General features: G+C 37.0%; 1 protein-coding gene across 1 annotated transcript in view; it reads right to left on the bottom strand.

Moving 5' to 3' along the window:
- The window catches only part of BHD (folliculin), a 31057-nt gene extending 23698 nt beyond the window's left edge, over positions 1-7359 (bottom strand). The window contains exons 1-2 of the mRNA XM_081753986.1: positions 7209-7359; positions 1260-1473 (exon numbers count right to left, since the gene is read on the bottom strand). Coding sequence (XP_081610112.1) covers positions 1260-1451 — 192 coding nt within the window. The 5' untranslated portion in view covers positions 1452-1473; positions 7209-7359. The remainder of the gene's footprint in view (positions 1-1259; positions 1474-7208) is intronic.
- Positions 7360-20860: the final 13501 nt, after the last annotated feature.

Genomic DNA, 20860 nt, shown 5'->3' with positions numbered 1-20860 from the left:
AAACTATTTTCCGAACATTATATCAGAGAAATTTGGTTTTATATTGTAATGTCCTCCAAGATTGTGTTTACAAACATCCAACATGTGCTTCTATTTACAAACACCAATCATGTGCATTTTTACTACGGATTACTGTAACTGCAGACGATGGAGACAGCACTGACATCACTGGTCACATGACGACGAAAAAACTGTAGCATCTATATAACAAAGATGATTCCATCAACAGACATTAGTTTCGACTGGTAAAATTCCCTTTCTTGACTTGCAGTGGGGCCCTAGGGAGATTCCTAATCACAACCCCGGCCTAGCTTGCATTGGAGCTTTGTCGGGATTCCGACTCCTCTCTACTTGCAGTGGAGCAGCGAGTGTCCTACACTTCCTCACGTAGCTTGCTTCTTGAGGATTTCTTTCCAAAACTGTCAGGTCGAGGGGACATATACTTAAATCTCAAATATTAGAAAATTTGTATCTATTGTGTATTATAATGGGAAAAAAAATGAAATCTTTGAGTTTTACGTCCCACGATTACGCCGATTAGGCTAAAGGAGACGGTGATAATGAGAAATGAGTGAAATGGTGGAATGAAAAAAGTGGAAAGAAACGGGAGAACCCCGAGAAAACCCACGCACACGGTGTTTGTCCACCACAAAGTTCACCTGGTGGGGGCTGGGATCGAACCCGGGACCTCAAGCACCAGAGGTGAACGCTCTACCACTGAGTCACCGCGGCCCCCGTATTATAATGGAATTTTGTAATGAAAACCAGTACGGGAAAAACGATTCCGGACTGTAATTTACTTTATCTAAGCTCCACCAACACCAGCCCAAGCAGAATTTTACAATATATAGCTTGAATTTAGGCAACCGAAAAACAAACGACAATATGTTTAACTTTTAGTTCTAATAAAGTATAACTAGGCAAAGAAAACGATACCAGTGATAACTTAGGTTGCGTAACTTACTTCTGCATGTAAGCAATTTAATACTTCGGAAACAATCATTATAGTCAGCTCTGGGTTGAACACAGGACTTAAAACAGTATGCTGCAAAGGCACTTTCGTAACTGTAAATTATAGAATCTAAATTAATCATAGAATGTAGATTCTTAATAGTAGAATCTACTACAGGAAAGAACAGATGGTAGTTGAATAAGAAAATCATGAAAACCGTTAGCCTATTCCCCCTCCCCCCAAAAAAAAACTTTTATGAAAAAAAAATCCCAAATGCCAAGAAAGGCATTTTTGGGTCTCTACTTACCTCACATGTCTCGCCTTTCTCTCGTACTTTGTGTAGTTTAAGATGATCGGGATTTCCATAGAAATTTTTCTTCTCCTTCTTCCCAGAAAACACTTCATGGAAAGGCTTTATTTCATGGAACGGTTGAGTGCAAAACAAAACACTGGGACCATGAAGCTCACAGAAGTGACACAACGCAATAACCGCATTCATATCACAGCTGTAATCTCATATCCTGGAAAGAAGGACAAAACATATTAAAATCATTAAAATTACAACATTTAATATACATATATAGCTACTTAATATATACAGATGGTGATCAGAAAAATGGAAACACCTGAACGAAATTGCAACTTACCAGATTAATATGGTGTCGGACCACCTTTCGCCTTTAGAACAGCCTTGATGCGACGTGAGGAGGCATAGGGGTCGTGAATGGTAGCAAGTGGAATTTTACACCATTCCTCGTGCAGGGCATCGGCCAGTTCTGTGAGAGAGGATGGAAGTGGAAATCGTCACCTGAGTCGTGTTTCCAAGACGGACCACAGGAGTTCAATTATGTTGAGATCTGGTGATTGGGCGGGCCAGGCGAGCTGTTGAACTTCATTCCGATGTTCCTCAAACCACGTTGCAACAACGCCCGCTGTGTGAATGGGTGCATTATCATCCTGGAAGATGGCGTCATTGGTCTCCTCAAATTGCGACATAATCGTTGGCAGTGATTCGTCCGCTAAGTGTGACCACAGGACCCAATGAAAACCATGATATGGAGGCCCACAGCATCACCGAGCCGCCGCCATGTTTCACAGTTGGGCGGAGACACTGCTGATCATAAGCTTCTTTGGGCGTTCTCCACACATAAACACGGCCCGTGGTTGGGAATAGGGTGAAGGATGACACATCCGACCATATCACACGTTTCCAGTCCTCAACGGTCCAAGTGGCATGGTCGCGGAACCATTTGCGGCGTGCGAAAGTGTTATGGTTCCTGATGAGCGGCTTGGCCCGTGCAACATGACCCCGTAAGTTCATGTCATGTAATTCGCGGCGGACTGTGATTGTCGAAACACGGTGGGGGAGGTGCTGATTGAGTTCCTCCGTCACTTGCTCCGCAGTGGCACGACGGTTCTGCGTGACAATGCGCTTTAATATCCGGCGTGACCTGTCACTCATGATTTTCTTCCGCCCACTGTTCCGCTTCCCCGATGTGGTTTTCCCGTGTGTTGTGTAGGCCGTCATCACCTTCGACACTGTCCCACGCGACACACCTAACACGGTAGCCACTGTTGTCACACTCACTCCACATAACCGCGCACCAATAATTTGCCCTCTTTGAAAATCTGAGAGGTCTCCCATTTTACACTACCTCCGTCTGCTGCAGCCACTGGACACTGCTGTTCCACTGCGCCTGACGTAGTATGGAGACCGACCTAACACACCACCACCTGCGGGCGCCACGACACCACTGCCAACCCATACATCTGACGTATTGCCAACTACAGGTGTTTCCATTTTTCTGATCACCATCTGTGTATATATATAAATACGTGTACCCACATATGAACGTCCCTTAAGTCTAATGGCTAGCGGGTGCGCCTTGCTGCATGACGTCCTGGATTCGTTTCCTCGTGGAAGACTACAAAAAAATTAATTTTACAATCATCCACTTTCGTTAATCATCAGTATTCTTTAGCCTAACGACCATTAGCGTGGGACGTTAAAGTAAAAACAAGTTCATTTCACTTTTTACATGACAATAACAAGTTAAAAATAATGTAATAAGACTGCAATTACGAGGTGCGTTTGGAAAGTAACCTCTGATTGGTCACTGTGCGTGATGGAGTGGGGGCAGCACTATCACTTTTGCACAGACGTGTACGGTAGATCAGTCTGCATCCAGCCGTAGTAAAGTGAAGTTTGTCTGTTTACTAGTTCCACTTTTGTAGCGTCTCAAAATGTGTGATGCAATAGAAAACCCCACCCTTAAGTGCGAGGTGCGAGCTGTTATATGTGTTCTTATGGCAAAACAATATTCGACACGAGATATTCATCAGGAACTTTGTGCTGTGTATGAACATACATGCATAACGAAGAGAGGAGAGGCAGTCCAAACTCGTTCAGAAAATTGACGGAAAAGTTCGTGAAATTCGAGATTTCACAATTTCGGAGCTTTCCGATGAATTTCCACAAATTTCCAGGATCTCAGAGCTTTGGTGATGATGAGAAGCTGAAAGATGCAGTCACAGGCTGGCTCAACGCATAAGCGGGAGATTTTTATGTTAATGGAATTTGTGGAAATTTGTGGAACTTGTGGGAATTTGTCCGTGTATGTGGATGCAGTCAGAAATGATGAAATGGTGGAATGAAGAAAGTGGGAGAACCCCGAGAAAACCCACGCACACGGTGTACGTCCACCACAAAGTTCACCTGCCGCGAGCAGAGATCGAACAAGGGACCCCATGCACCACGGGTGAACGCTTTACCACTGAGCCACCACGCCCCACTGTAGCCAAGAGTCTCCAAATAACCCCTTAGAGTAGCTTCCGGCAATAAATCTCTGTTCAGTTCGATTGTGGCGCTGTGTTACCGCATCCACGACAAAAGAGCGCTCTTAGAATCAAGCCCTTTCTTCGTTTTGAATCGAAATTGTAAACGTTTTGGATATTATCTTGTGTTTTTCAAGAAAACACCTCTCGTAAAGATAAGAACCGTTCTGAAATTTCAGTTTAAAATGATTCTTCATGTACACTTCATATGTGTAAACTACGCAAACCAGTTACGAGGGAACAAGCCCCGAAGTTCAATTACTTCAAAATATGTGAAACAGATTCCTTTGTGTCAGCTGAGCGCATCACGTTTTGGATGTGAGAGATTCGGGTCTTTTGTTACTTTTCTTAAAATAGCTCTCATAGGCATTGTATTATATATACGTTTAAAAAATATACAGGAATAGATAACATTGAATGAAATGACTAAAATAAAAATTTGCAACTGGTACTATTCTCAAAATGAAAACAAACAATCGTATTAGAAAATGTTAAAACAAAGAAATTTCCCTTTATGCACCTGCTCCCTTCGAACTTACCACCTACCTACGTCACAGCGCGGACAATCCTGCTCTGATCTACCCTAATGCGGATTAATTACCACCAAGTACGGAGCAATGAATGTTTTTTGCACAACAGCCCCATCTATCGCTAAACACTTCTAAATCATTCTACCTTTCGTGACCGCGAAAGAATACAAACTGGAAAATGAAATGAAATCTTTGAGTTTTACGTCCCACGGTTATGCCGGTTAGGCTAAAGGAGACGGTGATGATGAGTGATGAATGAAATGGTGGAATGAAGAAAGTGGGAGGAAACGGGAGAACCCCGAGAAAACCCACGCACACGGTGTTTGTCCACCACAAAGTTCACTTGGCGGGAGCTGGGAATACAAACTGGAGTGTGTGTATATAAAGTAAATCCAAAACATCATCTGTGTACATGGCTACCATGGAAATCGCGACACAGATCAATCCAATCATATCTCAAGTTTCATCCTGCCAGGAAGAGTTACATACAAACTCACTTGTAATAACATCGTACGAACAAGTATGCATATTTGACAGAGACGAAAATTGTCGTTAAATTCCCTTTTTAGAAAAAAAGTGTTGCCCATCTTACAATGAACAAATACATTATGGAATATTAGTCAGTTATAATGTCTTATTCGTGCAGATCAAGTTTAGGCTCACCACTCGAAGTAATTGTAGACAACTTATAACTCTCTCACTAATCTCCTTGTTATTGTTCTCCAAAAGGTTTGCGCTGGGTGACATACCAATAAATTCACTTAGCATACATGAAGTAAAACGAAACCAGCATAGGCAACCGTTGAAAAATTACAGTTCTTTTACGATTTGTGCATAAATACAACGTCTGGACACGTATCACGAAAACTACAGTGCAAAATCAAACCATTCTGTGTCAGGTAGCCACTAAAAGTCACGAGTGCTATCTAACCGAATCAGGACAGAGCTAAGCTCGTAGGGCTATGCTGTAGCATCAGGGTTGGCAAAAACCATGGTTTTTATTAAAAAAAACAAAAAAAACGGTTTTTTTTTGGTTTAAACCAGGTTTTTATGGTTTAAATGATTTGCTCTATATATTCATATCATATATGGACAGAAATAAGTTTGTTTCGCCTTGATGTTATTATGCAACAACCGGGTTATGCTGGAAGGGGTCACATAAGCTTAAAGCGGAATAAAAACCGCTTCTCGAGTTACATCCGAGAGAAATTGTCCTCCATTTGAACTCGGAACCAGGACTAATTGGCCACAAATGCGATACGCCTGCCGATTCACACTCACTCACGAAGGAATCCTGATATAAAAAAAAAAATACGTTGTACTGATCTTTACATGCTTCTTAATATAACTGTCAAGAGTCATTTCAGAAGGACAAAAAGATAAACAGTTGCACAAGTGAAACCATTACACAGAATTACATATGAACAATTTCAAAGTACGACAGAGTACAGAAGAACTAATTTAGTTCAAGTTAGTTAACAACGACTTTTATTGGTCCAAATTAAAGAAATACACCGACTTAATCTGCATACCAATAAGAAAAGTGAATAAAGATACGAATTATTTGAGTCCACTTTGGCTCAGACTCATTTTACCAAAGATACTATTTCACTAAATGCCTCTCGTGGGGTCTGTATGACCCCCCACATACACACACACACAAAAAGTGCGGCATTTTCGATGTATTTTATCAATAGTAAACACTGAAACGAAACAATATTTAGAATTTTTCTTCGATTGCAATTACATAACAATAATAACAACTACAAAAAAATCACAAAATAAACATTTATAAACTTGTTAAAAAAAAGTTGCTTTTGTAGTATAATCTTTTTGAGTAATGAATGGGGAATTTAGGTCTGAATATAATACGAATAATATACGGGAGTGAAACGTGATAACCCACAAATGTGTGTTCATCAAGATTTTACAAACACTTACACTTTTACGAACATTTTTATGTTTTTTGGTTTAAACCAGTTTTTTTTTTTTTTTTTTTTTTTTTAAAAAAAAACAGCGGCCTATGTTTAGCAGAAGGGGTCCAGCTCTTTTCTATTAAAAAAATGTTATAATTTTGGTAATTTCTGTTCACATTCGGTTGGTTTATGGTAGGGTTGGTTAGTTTAAGTTATGTTAGGCTAGTTTAGGTTACGTTAGGTTAGTTTAGTTTATGTTATATTAGTGAAGGAGTCCCGCATAATTTTCTAAAAAAATGATAGAATTTCGCTTATTCCTACTAATATTACGTTAGTTTAAGTTAGTTCAGGTCAACTTACGTTAGTTTATGTTAGGTTAGGGTAGATTTGGTTACGTTATATTACCTCTAAGTACTTGTATCAATCATTTCTCCTGTAAATTTTGTGTTTTTTACGTGCTTCTGGACCCCTTGTACTAAACATACCCCAAAACAGCTGGTTTAAACCACCTTGGTTTAAACCAGCCAACCCTGTGTAGCATGCTCAGAGACCAGGCGCGAGAGCGCTGGTGGTTGTTCGTAACCAAAGCTAAAGGAAACATATTGGTTTTCGGAATGATACGAGCTTCTATGGCACTTACAATGAGTTCACACTAGTAACGCTACACTTCTAAACACAAATTGCTGCTGTATCACTTACTATTTAATTTTGCCGCCTGCAGAAATTTGTTCCCTATAAACATGTCTTTCCATGCACAGTATTGAATTTTACGTGTAAATTTTGTAAAATGTGGTATGCTTAAACTTAACCAGCACCATTCATTTATTTTTAGATAAACTGGAGATTTGTTTTCGTTCTTAGTCTATACAGTTAGTACACCCTTGTACTAAAAATAAATCAAAACTGTATTTTTGAATGAACTGCATAACAGAAGATGATTGTACTTGTCAAGACCTGAGTTGTTTCCATACCTACCTACAGATGAGGATCTATACCAGAAGCGAGAAATAAAAATGCAAAAACGTAAATCTCTCAGTTTGTAACTGCTAAATCAAGGATAACACGTAATAAACTAGAAACATATTTCGCGCACACGCCATGTTGTTACGAAAGTAAACAAAGATAATGTTGCCAGTCTTAGTTTTACAACATAGTCACTTCGAGAAAATCGAAAGTTACTAGCAAGATGACTTGATTTCAGTTTTGCATTTGTCATTAGAACTCATTCTGTAATTGCCTTCATACAATATTCGTATCTCAATGAGAACAATACGAGAAATCCAAAAAATCATTATAACTGCTATGTCGATTATCGAAAATTAAAACTTAAAATTTGAAATGTATTGATGAAAACTGTGGTGCAGATAAAGAACAGTCCGTCAAATTAAAAGGCTTTTATTATTATTATTATTATTATTATTATTATTATTATTATTATTATTATTATTATTATCAGTGGCGGCGGTTGGACTTTAAAAGTGGGGGGGCAAGACATGATCTTAAGAATTGTATATCAATGTTAGACTTCCTGGTTGTTTCTAACAATGGTTGATGAAAGGTTGCATAACTAATAGGATACTATATTTTTTCACTTAAAATGTCGTATATCGTATTTCTGTTTTATTAAGTAAATTCGTACGAGCACTACAGATAGGTACCTAGCCCTTTATACTCTTAAACAACGAAAGTGTAAGAAGAGATTTGATTCCTTGCTCATGAATATCTTACAATTCTGTCTGGAAAATTGTGTGATCAGATTATTTAATAAAATTTGCAAAACAAATATGTAGAAAGGATAATATTGATCATATAATGAATAATGATGCTTGTTTTATATTAAAACTGGGAATTAATGAACAACTTATACTTTTAATTCCACACATGCCATTAAATGAATGTTTTTACTCTTAGAAAATGAAATACAGTAAATACTGCAAGCATATGCTATGACATTTAAGGAAATATACAATTGCAATATTAATTGGTTTGAATTGCAATTAAAACGCAATTCCTGTGGCTTTCGTAACTCCACGGGAAGACAAATATCCAATACGTACTCACGCAACGGCAAATATCATATGGCACCATTTTTTCCTATGAAACAGTAATACATACGAAACCTTTACCAGGGTGTCCACATTCTTGTAAATAAGTGAAAGTTAGGGAAAGGTCAGGGAAGTAAAAATGTGTTAGGTGAAGTCAGGGAAATGGCAGATTGGTCAGGGAAAGTCAGGGAAAAATCGATTTAGGTCCATTGTTCAATTACTGAATTTATGAAATAGGGTTGATTTCTTTACTGTTACTGAATGCAAAATGTAGTGTTCTCTGATATAGTTGTTGAAACTAATTTTCTTGCGAAAAACACATATCTAACTGCATCCTGGCATATTTGCTCAAGAGAGTAGACGCTGTTCTAGAAGAATTGCATGGTGCCAAGAGGATATCTGAACAAGTGGCTGAGAATGCGAAGAAATATTATCTCCAGCTCATAGTGAAAGCTCAGACTGAAGAATTTAAAGAACACTCGAACGAATTCATACCCAATTATAGAGATGGTATTGGACTTGATGAGTTTTTTACTTAGTCTTAGGAAATGGGAAGAACTTCGATGACTTATGGTCAGTTATGAAATTGTGTTTTATCTTCTTTCACGGAAACGCATTTTTTGAAAGTGGTTTCACAATAAATAAAATTCTCATTGTTGACAACTTACAAGAAGAATCTCGGGTGGCTCAACGGATCATATATGATTCTGTGATGAGAATATGTGGATAATCAGGATTAATAATTAATAATAATAATAATAAAGAATTTTATTGTCGTTAAGCTATACATAGCAATAGACAACGTCAAAATGCGATACAATATTGATACGTAAGTATAAATAAATAATGATATATAACTAAATTAATGATGAAATGACATTACAAAATAAATTACAATAACAATATACATTTTAAATACAAGCTCAACACGAGATTACAAAATACGTTACACTTCTATTGAACAATTAAAATACTCCTGTAATGAATAAAAGGGCGTTGCAACTAACCAATTGTATAACTTACTTTTAAATCTATCCATATGTTCATCTTTTAGTGATGCAGGCAACTTGTTATACAGTTTTATTCCAACTGTCTCATAACTGTTCAATGATTTGGACAATCGTTGATATGGGACATTTATGAATTTACTGCTTCTAGTATTATACGAGTGGATGTCTTGCCTGAGTTGTAAATTTTGGTGATTACTTTTTATATACAGGAGTACTGTGTAAATGTATAGATTGATTATTGTCATAATTTTAAGATTGATAAACAAAGGTCTGCAATGAGCTAATTTGTCTACGTTTGAAATAATTCTGATGGCCTTTTTCTGTATTAAAAGAATGCTATTTACATGATAATTGTTACCCCAAAATAATATACCATACAAAATTATACTTTGAAAAAAAGCAAAGTAAGCCGATCTGACATAGTTAACAGGAACATGATTTTTTAGTTGTTTTAGCAGATATATTACTCTTGAGAGTCTTCCAGAAATATAATTAATATGCTGTTCCCACGATAACTTGTTGTCAATATATATACCTAGGAACTTCACACATGTTGAGTTATTCTCAGCAGGCACTTCTTTTAGACTAAAAGTCATACGTTGAGTTTTATTCTCGTTAAGTAAAAAACCATTAGCCTTAAACCAAATCACAACCTGATCCCAAGTATTTTCAGTTATAGAATTAAGTCTACTAAGACCAGGTCTAGTATTTAGGAAGGTCGTATCGTCAGCATATAGTATAGAGTAAGCAGATAAAAAGTAAGGTAGATCATTTATCATTAGTAAAAATAGAAGTGGCCCAAGTACTGAACCTTGGGGTACTCCGTATTTAACTGATGCAATACCAGATTTATTGTTATTTACAAAAACAATTTGTTTACGGTTTTCTAAGTAAGACTTGAATAATCTAAAACTTAAACCCTTGATACCGTAGTACTCTAATTTTTTAAGGAGAATTGTGTGTTCAACATAATCAAAGGCCTTGCTTAAATCACAAAATGTTGCCTGAACAAAATCCTTGTTTTCAAACCCTCTAATAACCCTCTTTACCAACGAATCAATCGCTCCAACAGTAGATCTACCCTTTACAAAACCAAATTGTGAATCACTAATTAGGTTATAATTATCAAGATAATCACATAACTGCATATGTATCACAGTTTCAAGAATTTTTGAGAAGACTGGTACCAGAGAAATTGGTCGATAACTAGATGGACAATTCTCGGGTCCCTTTTTATATACAGGCACAACTCGTGATAATTTTAAAACTTCGGGGAAGATTCCCTGTGTTAGACATTGGTTAATGCAATGTGTAAGCGGCAGAACAATACAATCAATAACTTTTTTAATTAGATTACTCGACAATCCATAAACATCAACACTGTTTGAACACTTAAAGTTATTTACAATGTTGAGAACTACTTGGGGAGATATATTTCTGAATACAAAACTATCGTGTATAGGATTTACAGATTGTTCCATTAGATTGACTGCTGTTACATCAGGTTTGTCAATATTATTGTGTACTTCATCTACAGAATTTACGAAATAATTACTAAAATCTTCTGGATTGAGGTAAAGACAGTCCTGATTACTCTTAACTATAGAATTAATTACATTCCAAGCTTGTTTACACTTATTAACACACGATTCGATTTTTGCCGAAGTATACTGCTTTCTCGCTTCATTAACAGCTTGCTTATATGTATTCCTAGCTTTCAGATAGACTGACCTAGTTACATCATTTTTCTCTCTCCTATATTTGTTTAAATGTAACATCACCTCACACTTCATTGAGTAAAGTTGAGGGGTATACCACGTGGAATTATTTTCTTTATGTGGCTTTCTCAGTAGGCTCCGATTAGCTTTACAAATTCTTTGTGGGATGAATATGTCAAAGTTATAGAGAAACAAATTCAAGAAGCGTTCAAACAGTGCATTAGAGTCATTGTAATTCGACAGCAATTGAAACCAATTCATGTTGCAGAGTGAACTCTTAAACTCAGATATTTTACCCTCAGTGATTGGCCTAGAGACAACTCTTTTACATTCTGTGGACAAGATATCAACCTCCTTACTTAATAGTGCGTTATCCAATTTTACCCATACACAATCATGATCAGAAAAAGGAAATATTGATACATCACAATGAATTTGACATAAATTGAAATTTATAAATATGTTATCAAGACAAGCTAGACCTCTTGTTGGCTTCATATTTGTAATACCATAATTAAATTGCCTTAACAAATTTTTTAATTCAGCTACACTGTTCTTTGTTGTTGTTACGTCAAAATCAGAGTTTAGATCACCACCTATGACTATCTTAAAATTTCTAAAACTAGGCCTACTCAATAAGTTTAGCAGTTCCTCGAGCCTATCTAGAAAGACTATTGAATTACCGTTTGGGGATCTGTATAGTGATACGAAAACCAACTTAAGACAATTAATAATGATACCTGTGGCTTCGAAATCGATTTCAGTACATAGAAAGTCAAGGTCTAATTTCTTACACTTAAGTGAGAGCTTGTCTCTTACAAAAATAGCTACCCCACCGTGACCACGGTGATTCCTACAGAAACTATTAACAAGTACATAGTCATCTAATTTATTAAACACAATTTCATCCTCTTTGCACCAATGTTCACTTAAACCTAAGACATCTAAATTATTCTCATTCCCAAAGTCATTTAAAACTACATGTTTATTATTGATCCCTTGAACATTTAAATATCCCACTTTAAAATCAATAGCGTGACTTTGTTTTACATTATCCTGTTGTGCTATAACCGCTTGCACATTTTTGGCTAAGTCTGCATCATTAAACTCTTTTGATCTAAAAAATTAGCATGATCTAGAGGTATTGCATTATCTGAGGTAGTAGACTGTGAGATTATGAGCTGGACAAATTTATTACACATAAGGTGCTTCCCATTGCTGTTTAAATGTAGCCCATGTCTTGTGAAATGTGACCTATGTAGCGACTGCAAATCAACGTACTTTACATTTGGGAAAAACTTACATACCTTTGCTATTTTACGATTGGTACAATTCAGTAGTATATTTACACATGAACTCTCTACCAGATCATGTCTGTATGGAATTCCCACTACAAACACATTAGTCTTTGTTAACGTACACAGCACCTCGTACAAGTTTCGCACTGCCCCCTGACCCTCATTCCTTGCCACATCATTTCCTCCCGCAATCACAATTAATGTATCTTTCATGGTCATGTTTTTGGAAAGCAATACACAATCTTTCAACACTTCGCTGGTTCCGGCCCCAGGCTTCGTAATGCAGATCACATCATAACTTGACTGTAGTTTTTCTTGTAGTAGGTTAGCTATATTTCTAGCATGACTATCTCCAAGAATCAAAACGCGTCGTTTGTCACTTAATTGCAATTACAAGAGGTATGATAAATTCAGTGAGAAGTTCAATGAGACAATACCATGTGTATCTGGAAAAGAAAAGAGAAATAAATGCTGGAGACGAGAAGAGAAGAGAGAAACGAAAGATTCAGCAACAACTAAAGGAGCTGGAGGAAGAAGAAAAGAAAATTAAACTGAGGAGACAATAAGAAGGATATTTAGATCAATGAGAAAAAAAACTATGCGAGAAAGGATGAAAACAAATTTCTAAATGGGTTGCATTTAACAACTGCACCAGCAAAAGTATGTGTGTCTGTGTGTATTTTTTTAATAATCAGTAAAATCATGTATGAACTGTTTATTACTATAGGCAATATTATAATGCTGTGTAATTGGTATTATAATATGTAAGCATATAATGTGTATTTTTTTCATATCTTAAGTACTCTGTATACTGTACACTTTCGTTTGCAACTTTACATTTTGTGTAATATGTAGGCCTTATCAATATCGGCCTAATGCATATGTTTGTAAATTTACATTCCTTTGGAAAGAAAATTGAAGAAAGAAAGAAACAGGAGCGGAAGAGAACAAGGCCAACTATGGGGAGTATGGAGGCTGGAGTTTCTTTTTTCTATATTTTTAAGTTATTCAGGGGTCAGGGAAATCTGGAGCTTTCGTCATGGAAAGTCAGGGAAGAGTCAGAGATCTTTTCTCCGAATTATGTGGACACCCTGTCATCCAAATGAAATCCGATTGTGTGGACATCCAAATGAAATTATATAAATTAGGGCTTCTCTTCAAAAAAGTGGGGGGGCAACTGCCCCCTCTTGCCCCCCCTAATCGCCGCCCATGATGATGATGATGATGATGATGATGATGATTATTATTATTATTATTATTATTATTATTATTATTATTATTATTATTATTATTATTATTATTATTATTATTATTGCTTCAACCCTTTTAAATTGTGTTTTTTTAGGTATTTTGTAGACTTTCACTCAATCATCTACTGCGTCAAGACTATTTATCGTAGGATCATGGTTCATACCCCGTTTTGTTTCTAGTAAAGCAGTATTTCCAACTGCGTCCGTAAAATTTCCCTAAAGTGTATCAAATGCAGGAAATTTCCGCTCAAAGTTCGGAAAAGGGATTTTCTTTTTAAAAAATCCCTTTTTATCGCGAATAGCTCCCCTTTTGTATAGGATACGATCATGCGAATGCTACTAAAAAAAAACTTTGCTTTATGGTGAAGAGCATGAGATACAAAGAGTGGCCCTGGGATGAATAGTTTTGATGCTACAGCCGATTTACATATTTTCCCTTGATAGTACCTTTTTAGTGAATTTCTATACTATCATCATCATCAAGGCTGTTCGTTGTCGGAACATGAATTTATCTCATTTTCTTTGCCATGAACCAGTCTTTCAAACGGTACCACTCGCATGTCTCTAGCATGTACCATAGTGGAGAAAATTCGCGGAAAAGTGAAATTTTTGTCAAAAAATCTTTTCCCCCTATTTTGGGCCTCTCTGACCGGCCTCTGTGTCAACCCACAGAGCCCGAAATTCTCAAACATACTATATACTATGTGTAATAACTGTACGAAGTTTCAATGTTATATCTTGAAAAATAAGAGAGGAAAAAAATATTGCCCATGTGCAAACAGTATCAGCTTTCCCCTATGTGAGCAATGGATAACCCATTTTTATATAAAAATTTCCTGACTCATCCCTAATTATCGTAGAGACATGATTGATACACCGTTTTGGTTGGCAAAGACCATCTTTCAAACGGTACTACTCACATGTCTCTAGCATGTACCATAGTGGAGAAAATTCGCGAAAAAGGGAAAATTTTGTCAAAAAATACCTTTTTCCTCGATTTTGGGCCCCTCCACTATGGTACATGCTAGAGATATTCGAGTGGTTCCGTTTGAAAGACTGGTTCATGCCAAAGAAAACGAGGTACGTATCATGACTTTAGAATAAATAGTGATAATACTGTAGATACTTTACTAAAGTAATTGACTATAATGTGTAAAAAATTTAAAAAATAAAAAATCGAGATTTTTGGACACACGTCTGTTGACTCTAGCAACATGAGTCATATCTCATTTTCTTCAGCGTAAGGCAGCCACTCAAATTTTGCTACCGTGTACCTGTGAAGAGAAAAATGGGAAAAAGGGAATTTTTCTTTTAAAAATCCCCTTTTTCCATTTTGGACGAGATTTTCCTGCTTCTGGTAAACAATAGGGAAATTTGAGTGGTATATTTCGAATGCCTGTTTCATAACGAAACCAACGAGGTACAAACCATGATTCTAGGGTAAATAGTAATGTGTCAGGAATTTTTTGAAAAAACTTTTCTCCCATTTTTTGAAAAAACCCTTTTTTAAACCCATCGTCCTTGTTTGTGACGTCACAGCCCCCAGACAGACCACGCGAGGCTGCAAAATGCCCATAAAATATGTTCTATGATGCTTCCATGTTTGAATGAATGCAAAAAAAAAAAAAAACGTTCTAAAAAGCTTTACTAGAGACTTATAAAGCAAATTCCGAAGGTCGATGGAAGGTGTTGTGCCATCATAATTTAAAAGGGTTAAATGATTCCCTTGAAAGTTCCAGATTGTTATTACCCCGCCACATCTCTTAAATTTCTAAAATGGTTTAGCAGTTTTCTTACAAATAGGTATTTTAATGTGAAAACAATCGTTTACCAAAGGAAGGTTTCATACAAAAGGTATTCCACAAGGATCAGAACTAGTACCACTGTTACTTGTAGTTTTTCTCAACGATCTAGTTCATAATTTACGTGACATAGAAATTATCTTGTATGTTGATAAATATAAAAGTATTCAGTGAAACAAAAAGTGATGATAATAGAAAAACCTTACAGAAAGAGTTGGACAAAATACATTATTAATCTATCAATAACGATATGAATATAAACAATAATAAACGTAAACATATTTGGTCTAGGAATTAATTCGTGCGGGTGGACAAGAGATGGCGCAACGAACGGAGCGTCCCACAGTTCCGTGTATCCACACATGTGTTGCAAACCCCTGTCATCATGTATCGTTCGTAGTATAGGGCAGTGGATTAAAGCGTCAACAACACCAGTTTGTAGTTAAGTGAACATGGCGCAATTTGTGCCTGATAAAGTGTTTTTGCGGGGTGTCCTGCTGCATTACTTTAACATGCAGAAAAGTGCGACTGAAAGTCATCGTATTTTGGTGGAAGTGTATGGTGACCATGCTCTAGCTGAGCGAACGTGTCAGAAGTGGTTTGCACGGTTTAGAAGTGGTGATTTCGGCTTGGCAGACCAAGAGCGAGCTGGACAGCCAAAAAATTTTCAAGACGAAGAATTGACAGCATTGCTCGAGCAGGATTCGTGTCAAACGCAGGAACAACTTGCAGCAGCATTAGGCGTTGATCAAACAACAGTCTCCAAACGCTTGAAAGCCATGGGAATGAATCAAAAGATGTCACATTGGGTTCCACATGAATTGAAAGACAGAGACGTTGAAAGACGAAAAACCATTTGCGAATTGCTGCTTCAACGACAGAGCAGAAAGGGGTTTCTGCATCGAATTATTACGGGTGATGAGAAGTGGATCCATTACGAGAACCCTAAACGAAAAAAGGCCTGGGTGAAACCAGGTGAACCAGGTCCATCACAACCAAAACGAGATATTCACTGTGCAAAGGTTATGCTTTGCATATGGTGGAATATGAAAGGTGTGGTGTACTATGAGCTGCTGCAACCGGGTGAAACTATGAATGGAGAACGTTATCGACGACAATTAATGCGTTTGAAGCAAGCTCTGGCCAGAACACGACCAGAATGGGAGAACAGACATGATAAACTTATTGTTCAACATGATAACGCTCGCCCACATGTCCCAAAACCGGTCAAAACCTATTTAGAAAATGTCGGATGGGAAGTTTTACCCCACCCGCCGTATTCACCAGACGTTGCTCCTTCGGACTACTACTTGTTCGATTGCATGAACAACGATTTGATTGGACAGCGGTTTACTTCTTCAGAAGATATCGAAACATGGGTCTCTGACTGGATCGCTTCCAAGGATGAGGACTTCTTTCGCCACGGAATCCGTACATTGCCTGACAGATGGGCAAAAGTGGTGGCTAGCGATGGACAATATTTTTCTTAAGGTATTTATGTATTTTGTGTTTGTACTACAGCTTCAATGTGTGCGTACCAACCGCACGAATTAATTCCTAGACCAAATATATTTTTCACAAGAAAGATCCAATATTCTGTAGCAAATTACAAGTTAAACACCAAGAAAATTAGAAAGTGGAACATATCTGTGATCTTGGTATAATATTCTATAATAAAGTTTCTTTTGGGATACTTGTGAGACACATGGCAAATCAGGCTTTAGTGTTTAACGGATTGCATTTTAAGAAAGTGGCCCAATTTAAAAATGTGAAAAATTATGTGATACTCTGCATGGAAATTAGGACACTTTCTATATAACAATTAGTGTAGAAAGAATTTCAGAGTGAAAAAGTAGTTTCTTCGCACATATCTAATAAATTTTGTGATATCTTGTATCTTTTCCTCATTAACTATCACTAGTTTTTATAACTTGGTTAGTTACTAAAGACTTTGTTCTTTATCATCTTCCTAAATTCTTTATCATGGAAGGCCATGTCATAAACAAACATTCTGTATTCTAATATATTAAATGACCGTTTCTTGTTTCTTCCTTGTTAAGCAGACTCATTATTTCGGATTAACTTGTGTTACTTATCGTTACGCCAATCAAGTGACCCCGTATCATGTTACCTGAGTGAGACATAAGTTGCGCAAGTGGTGCAATAAGGTGCGAGTGAGTGAAAGAACGGTTTAAATCCAGGATGTCTACTGTTCTTTTACCTACCGTAGGAAAAAACTGCTTGCTTTGGCGTTAAATTACTTCGTATTGTTCAATTTTCAGACTCAACATATACGTTCGTAGCAGAGGCGGCTTGTCTATAAGTGCTGCAGAGCTGCAGAACTACCAGCTATTTTAGTGGAATAAATGTATTTTCAATTGAGTTGAATTGTGTTTAATTTAATCAAGGTAATAACATATAATGATGATATTTGGTTTAACGGTGTCCTGAAATTGTAGTGCTGGATATGCTGCATAGCGTAGTATTACTGGAAACACCTTCTGAAGCATAATAATATTGCAAGAGCTGTGCACGGATTGCCGTATGCTTTAGCATTGAGACCAAAATCTTCACCAGCCGCACTGTATTACGTTTTCCTGCTTTGTTAGATAGGGTTCACTGGAGCTGCACTTCCAGCAGCTCAGAATGCAAGAATACTTCCGAAGAAGCCGAAGACACACGACGTGATGTACATGAATCGCCGTTCTCTTGTTTTTGATAAAGGTGTTCAGTGTAATTGTTGTGCGCTTTAAAAATAATAGTATTCTATGTTCTAGTTGGTGCAAATTTACTGAACAAACGCAATTTGTGTGACAATTTTAAGCAAACCATAAACTTTTGGAAATCGTTCTAACTACTCCAATGACAATAGCTGAAGCAGAACATTACTTCTCTAATTTAAAAATAGTTAAAACATTTTTGAGAAGCACAATAGCCAGGAAAGACTCAGTGCTTTGGCTGCCTTATCAATCGAGTGTGATGGTTGCCTTATCCAGCATGCCGAACTTTAATGATAGAGTAATAGGACATTTTGTATAGCAGAAGACACACGATAAAATAAGAAATTTATAATTCAGTAGTATTAATAACATTTCTGAATGTAGATATTACGTAAATCCGAATTTTTTATGATATCTGAAACAGTATGTTTCTTACGATATTGTATTTTTAAAGTTCGTTACACGGAACAGTGGGATATTTAGGGGACTCAAGGTGCCCCGAAATTCATTAAAACTTGTAGGCATCCAAAAGGAAAAATTAAATGTTTATTCATATGTTGTGTATAGCTCCTCCCGAAACAAAATCCTAAATACGTCACTGACACCCAATTATCAAAACAATAGTGTTTTAGTGCATGATACAATAAAGTTGTATATATATTTGTTAATTTCAACTATAATTGTCATTTATAACGATTAGAGTGCTAAAAAATTATTCTGGTTGGTGTACATTTTATAATTATTGCAAATGGAAAATTTAATATAGAAAAGACAAACTGTGCAGAACTACCTCAGATTATGGTATCAAGCCATACTGGTTCGTAGTTTCATTTTCAGAATCTATCCTCTTCTGTTGTAAACAAAGTTATACATATGCAATGGAAGAAGTTAAGGATATTAGAAAGTTGCGAAACGTCATTGGTGGTGGAAATGAATGATCAGAAAGAAACGGAGAAGCTACTGAAAATAATAGACAAGATTAGAACACTTCGCGTTGCAGTGGAGTCTTAACAACTACTGTTCATCGCTGAGTAATATCATATTAGGATCTCTTGTACGCAACCGATGAGGCAATTAAATCTGAGTTAGCAGGTCAATATGTAGTTGAAGTAGCTCGAAGCATAAGTAAAGAGATGGTGAACTACTTCCAACACAGTCTCTGGTTTGTACCTTCTATTGGCCAACTCTCCCGGAATAGGTGGATACTATCGATAAAAAGAGCGTTTCTATTTTCCCAGTCCTCTTCGTTGCTTTAAATGTAAGCATTTCGTACATACTAGCACGTCGTGCAGAGTCACAAGTGTTATTTCTAAGCCAACAGAATCATGGTGCGGAGTCGTGTATAGCGACTAGAGATTAAAATGGCCAGCTTTTGGGGAGGTAGGTTTTTGTTTATTTAAAAGGCTGCATTTTTTGGAGGGAAACGAGGAAATTTTTGCTTTTTTGACTTTATTTGACTTTCTTGTTCAAGTACCACTTTCCGTTTTCCTGTAGTGGATTATACAATTAAGAAAGTCCGTTTACACATTTAGTACATATGAATCCTATGTTCAGTTCAGGTTTCACTGTCTTGATTGTTTTCAAATTTAGGTAATTTTTCCGACAAGCGTACGTTATGCAACCACCATATCCTGAATGTAGTTTTGGTTGCCTATAACCACCTTATCCACCTATAAGCATCTTTGGTTGCCTATAACCATTTTCACTTTAGAATGCAGTAGTAATTATGTGTTGTTTCGTGTTATAACGGGGAAAACCAAGATGAAACGTACTTGAAACTCTCTCCATTAAACTTAAAATGTTTTTAAAACATAAAATTTTCAGGCACAATAGCCGTGGGTAAAAGAAGAGTTTTTAAAAGCAGTTTTTCTCGACCATTTGCATCTCTAATAGCAACCGAGTTGCTATTACGTGCTTCGTCTAAGGATTGTTTAGCCGTTCATAGAGAAACGAATCCGGAACATAAAGGTAGTTGAAAAGATATCTCCTAGCACTGGCGTCGCTAGCATGCAAAATTTGGGGGAGACATCAAAGGAAGTGATGTAAATGGTAACCTAGCCCACCTGTGTAGTATCCATAATTTTTACCTTTGTGCTTACCTTCACGGACCCCCTGAGGTATATCAAGAACTCTGTTATAATCGTTTCACAGCCTGAATATTATATTCCAAATAAATATAATTATTATTATTTACATGTTATTCTGTCATTAGTATATAAATTAAATTAGATTTTTTAAATATTTTGTACTTCAAAATATTGGGGAGGACGCGTCCCCCTCGTCCCCCCGCCAGAGACGCCCGTGTTTGCTAGTAATGCAAAACTTCGTGTCAGAGAGAGTGTTCCACGGCGGGCACAGTAGCTCAGTGATAGAGCGCTTACCTCTGGTGCGTCGGGTGTTGGTTCGATCCCCGGCCAAGTAAGTCTGTGGTGGACAACATCGTGCTCGTGGATTTTTTCTATGTATTTCCGTTTCTTCTCACTTTCTCATTCCACCAATTCTTCCATCATCACTCACTTGCTTTAATCATCGTCTCCCTTAACCTATAGGATATAATCGTCGGACGTTAAACTCAAAGAAAAAGGGAGAGTGTTCCAACCCGCAGTTGCAATTCTCTGGAAGTTTGTTTGGACTCAGACAAATGAAGTTTCCAGCCAAGCATCGTTTACTAAATGTAAGGGTGTAGAAAAAAAACCAGTCTGTGCCTCGTCCAATCAGAAAAAAATAGTTCCCTGATTGGCTGGAGAGAACAGTTCTATCAAGACACTGTAAGATTCGTTTCTA

This window comes from Thermobia domestica, chromosome 3 (genome assembly GCF_964235325.1).
Source record: "Thermobia domestica chromosome 3, izTheDome1.hap1.1, whole genome shotgun sequence".
Lineage (NCBI taxonomy): Eukaryota > Metazoa > Arthropoda > Insecta > Zygentoma > Lepismatidae > Thermobia > Thermobia domestica.
Note: the sequence above shows the minus strand (reverse complement) of the source record. Positions and strands in the feature narration are given on the sequence as shown.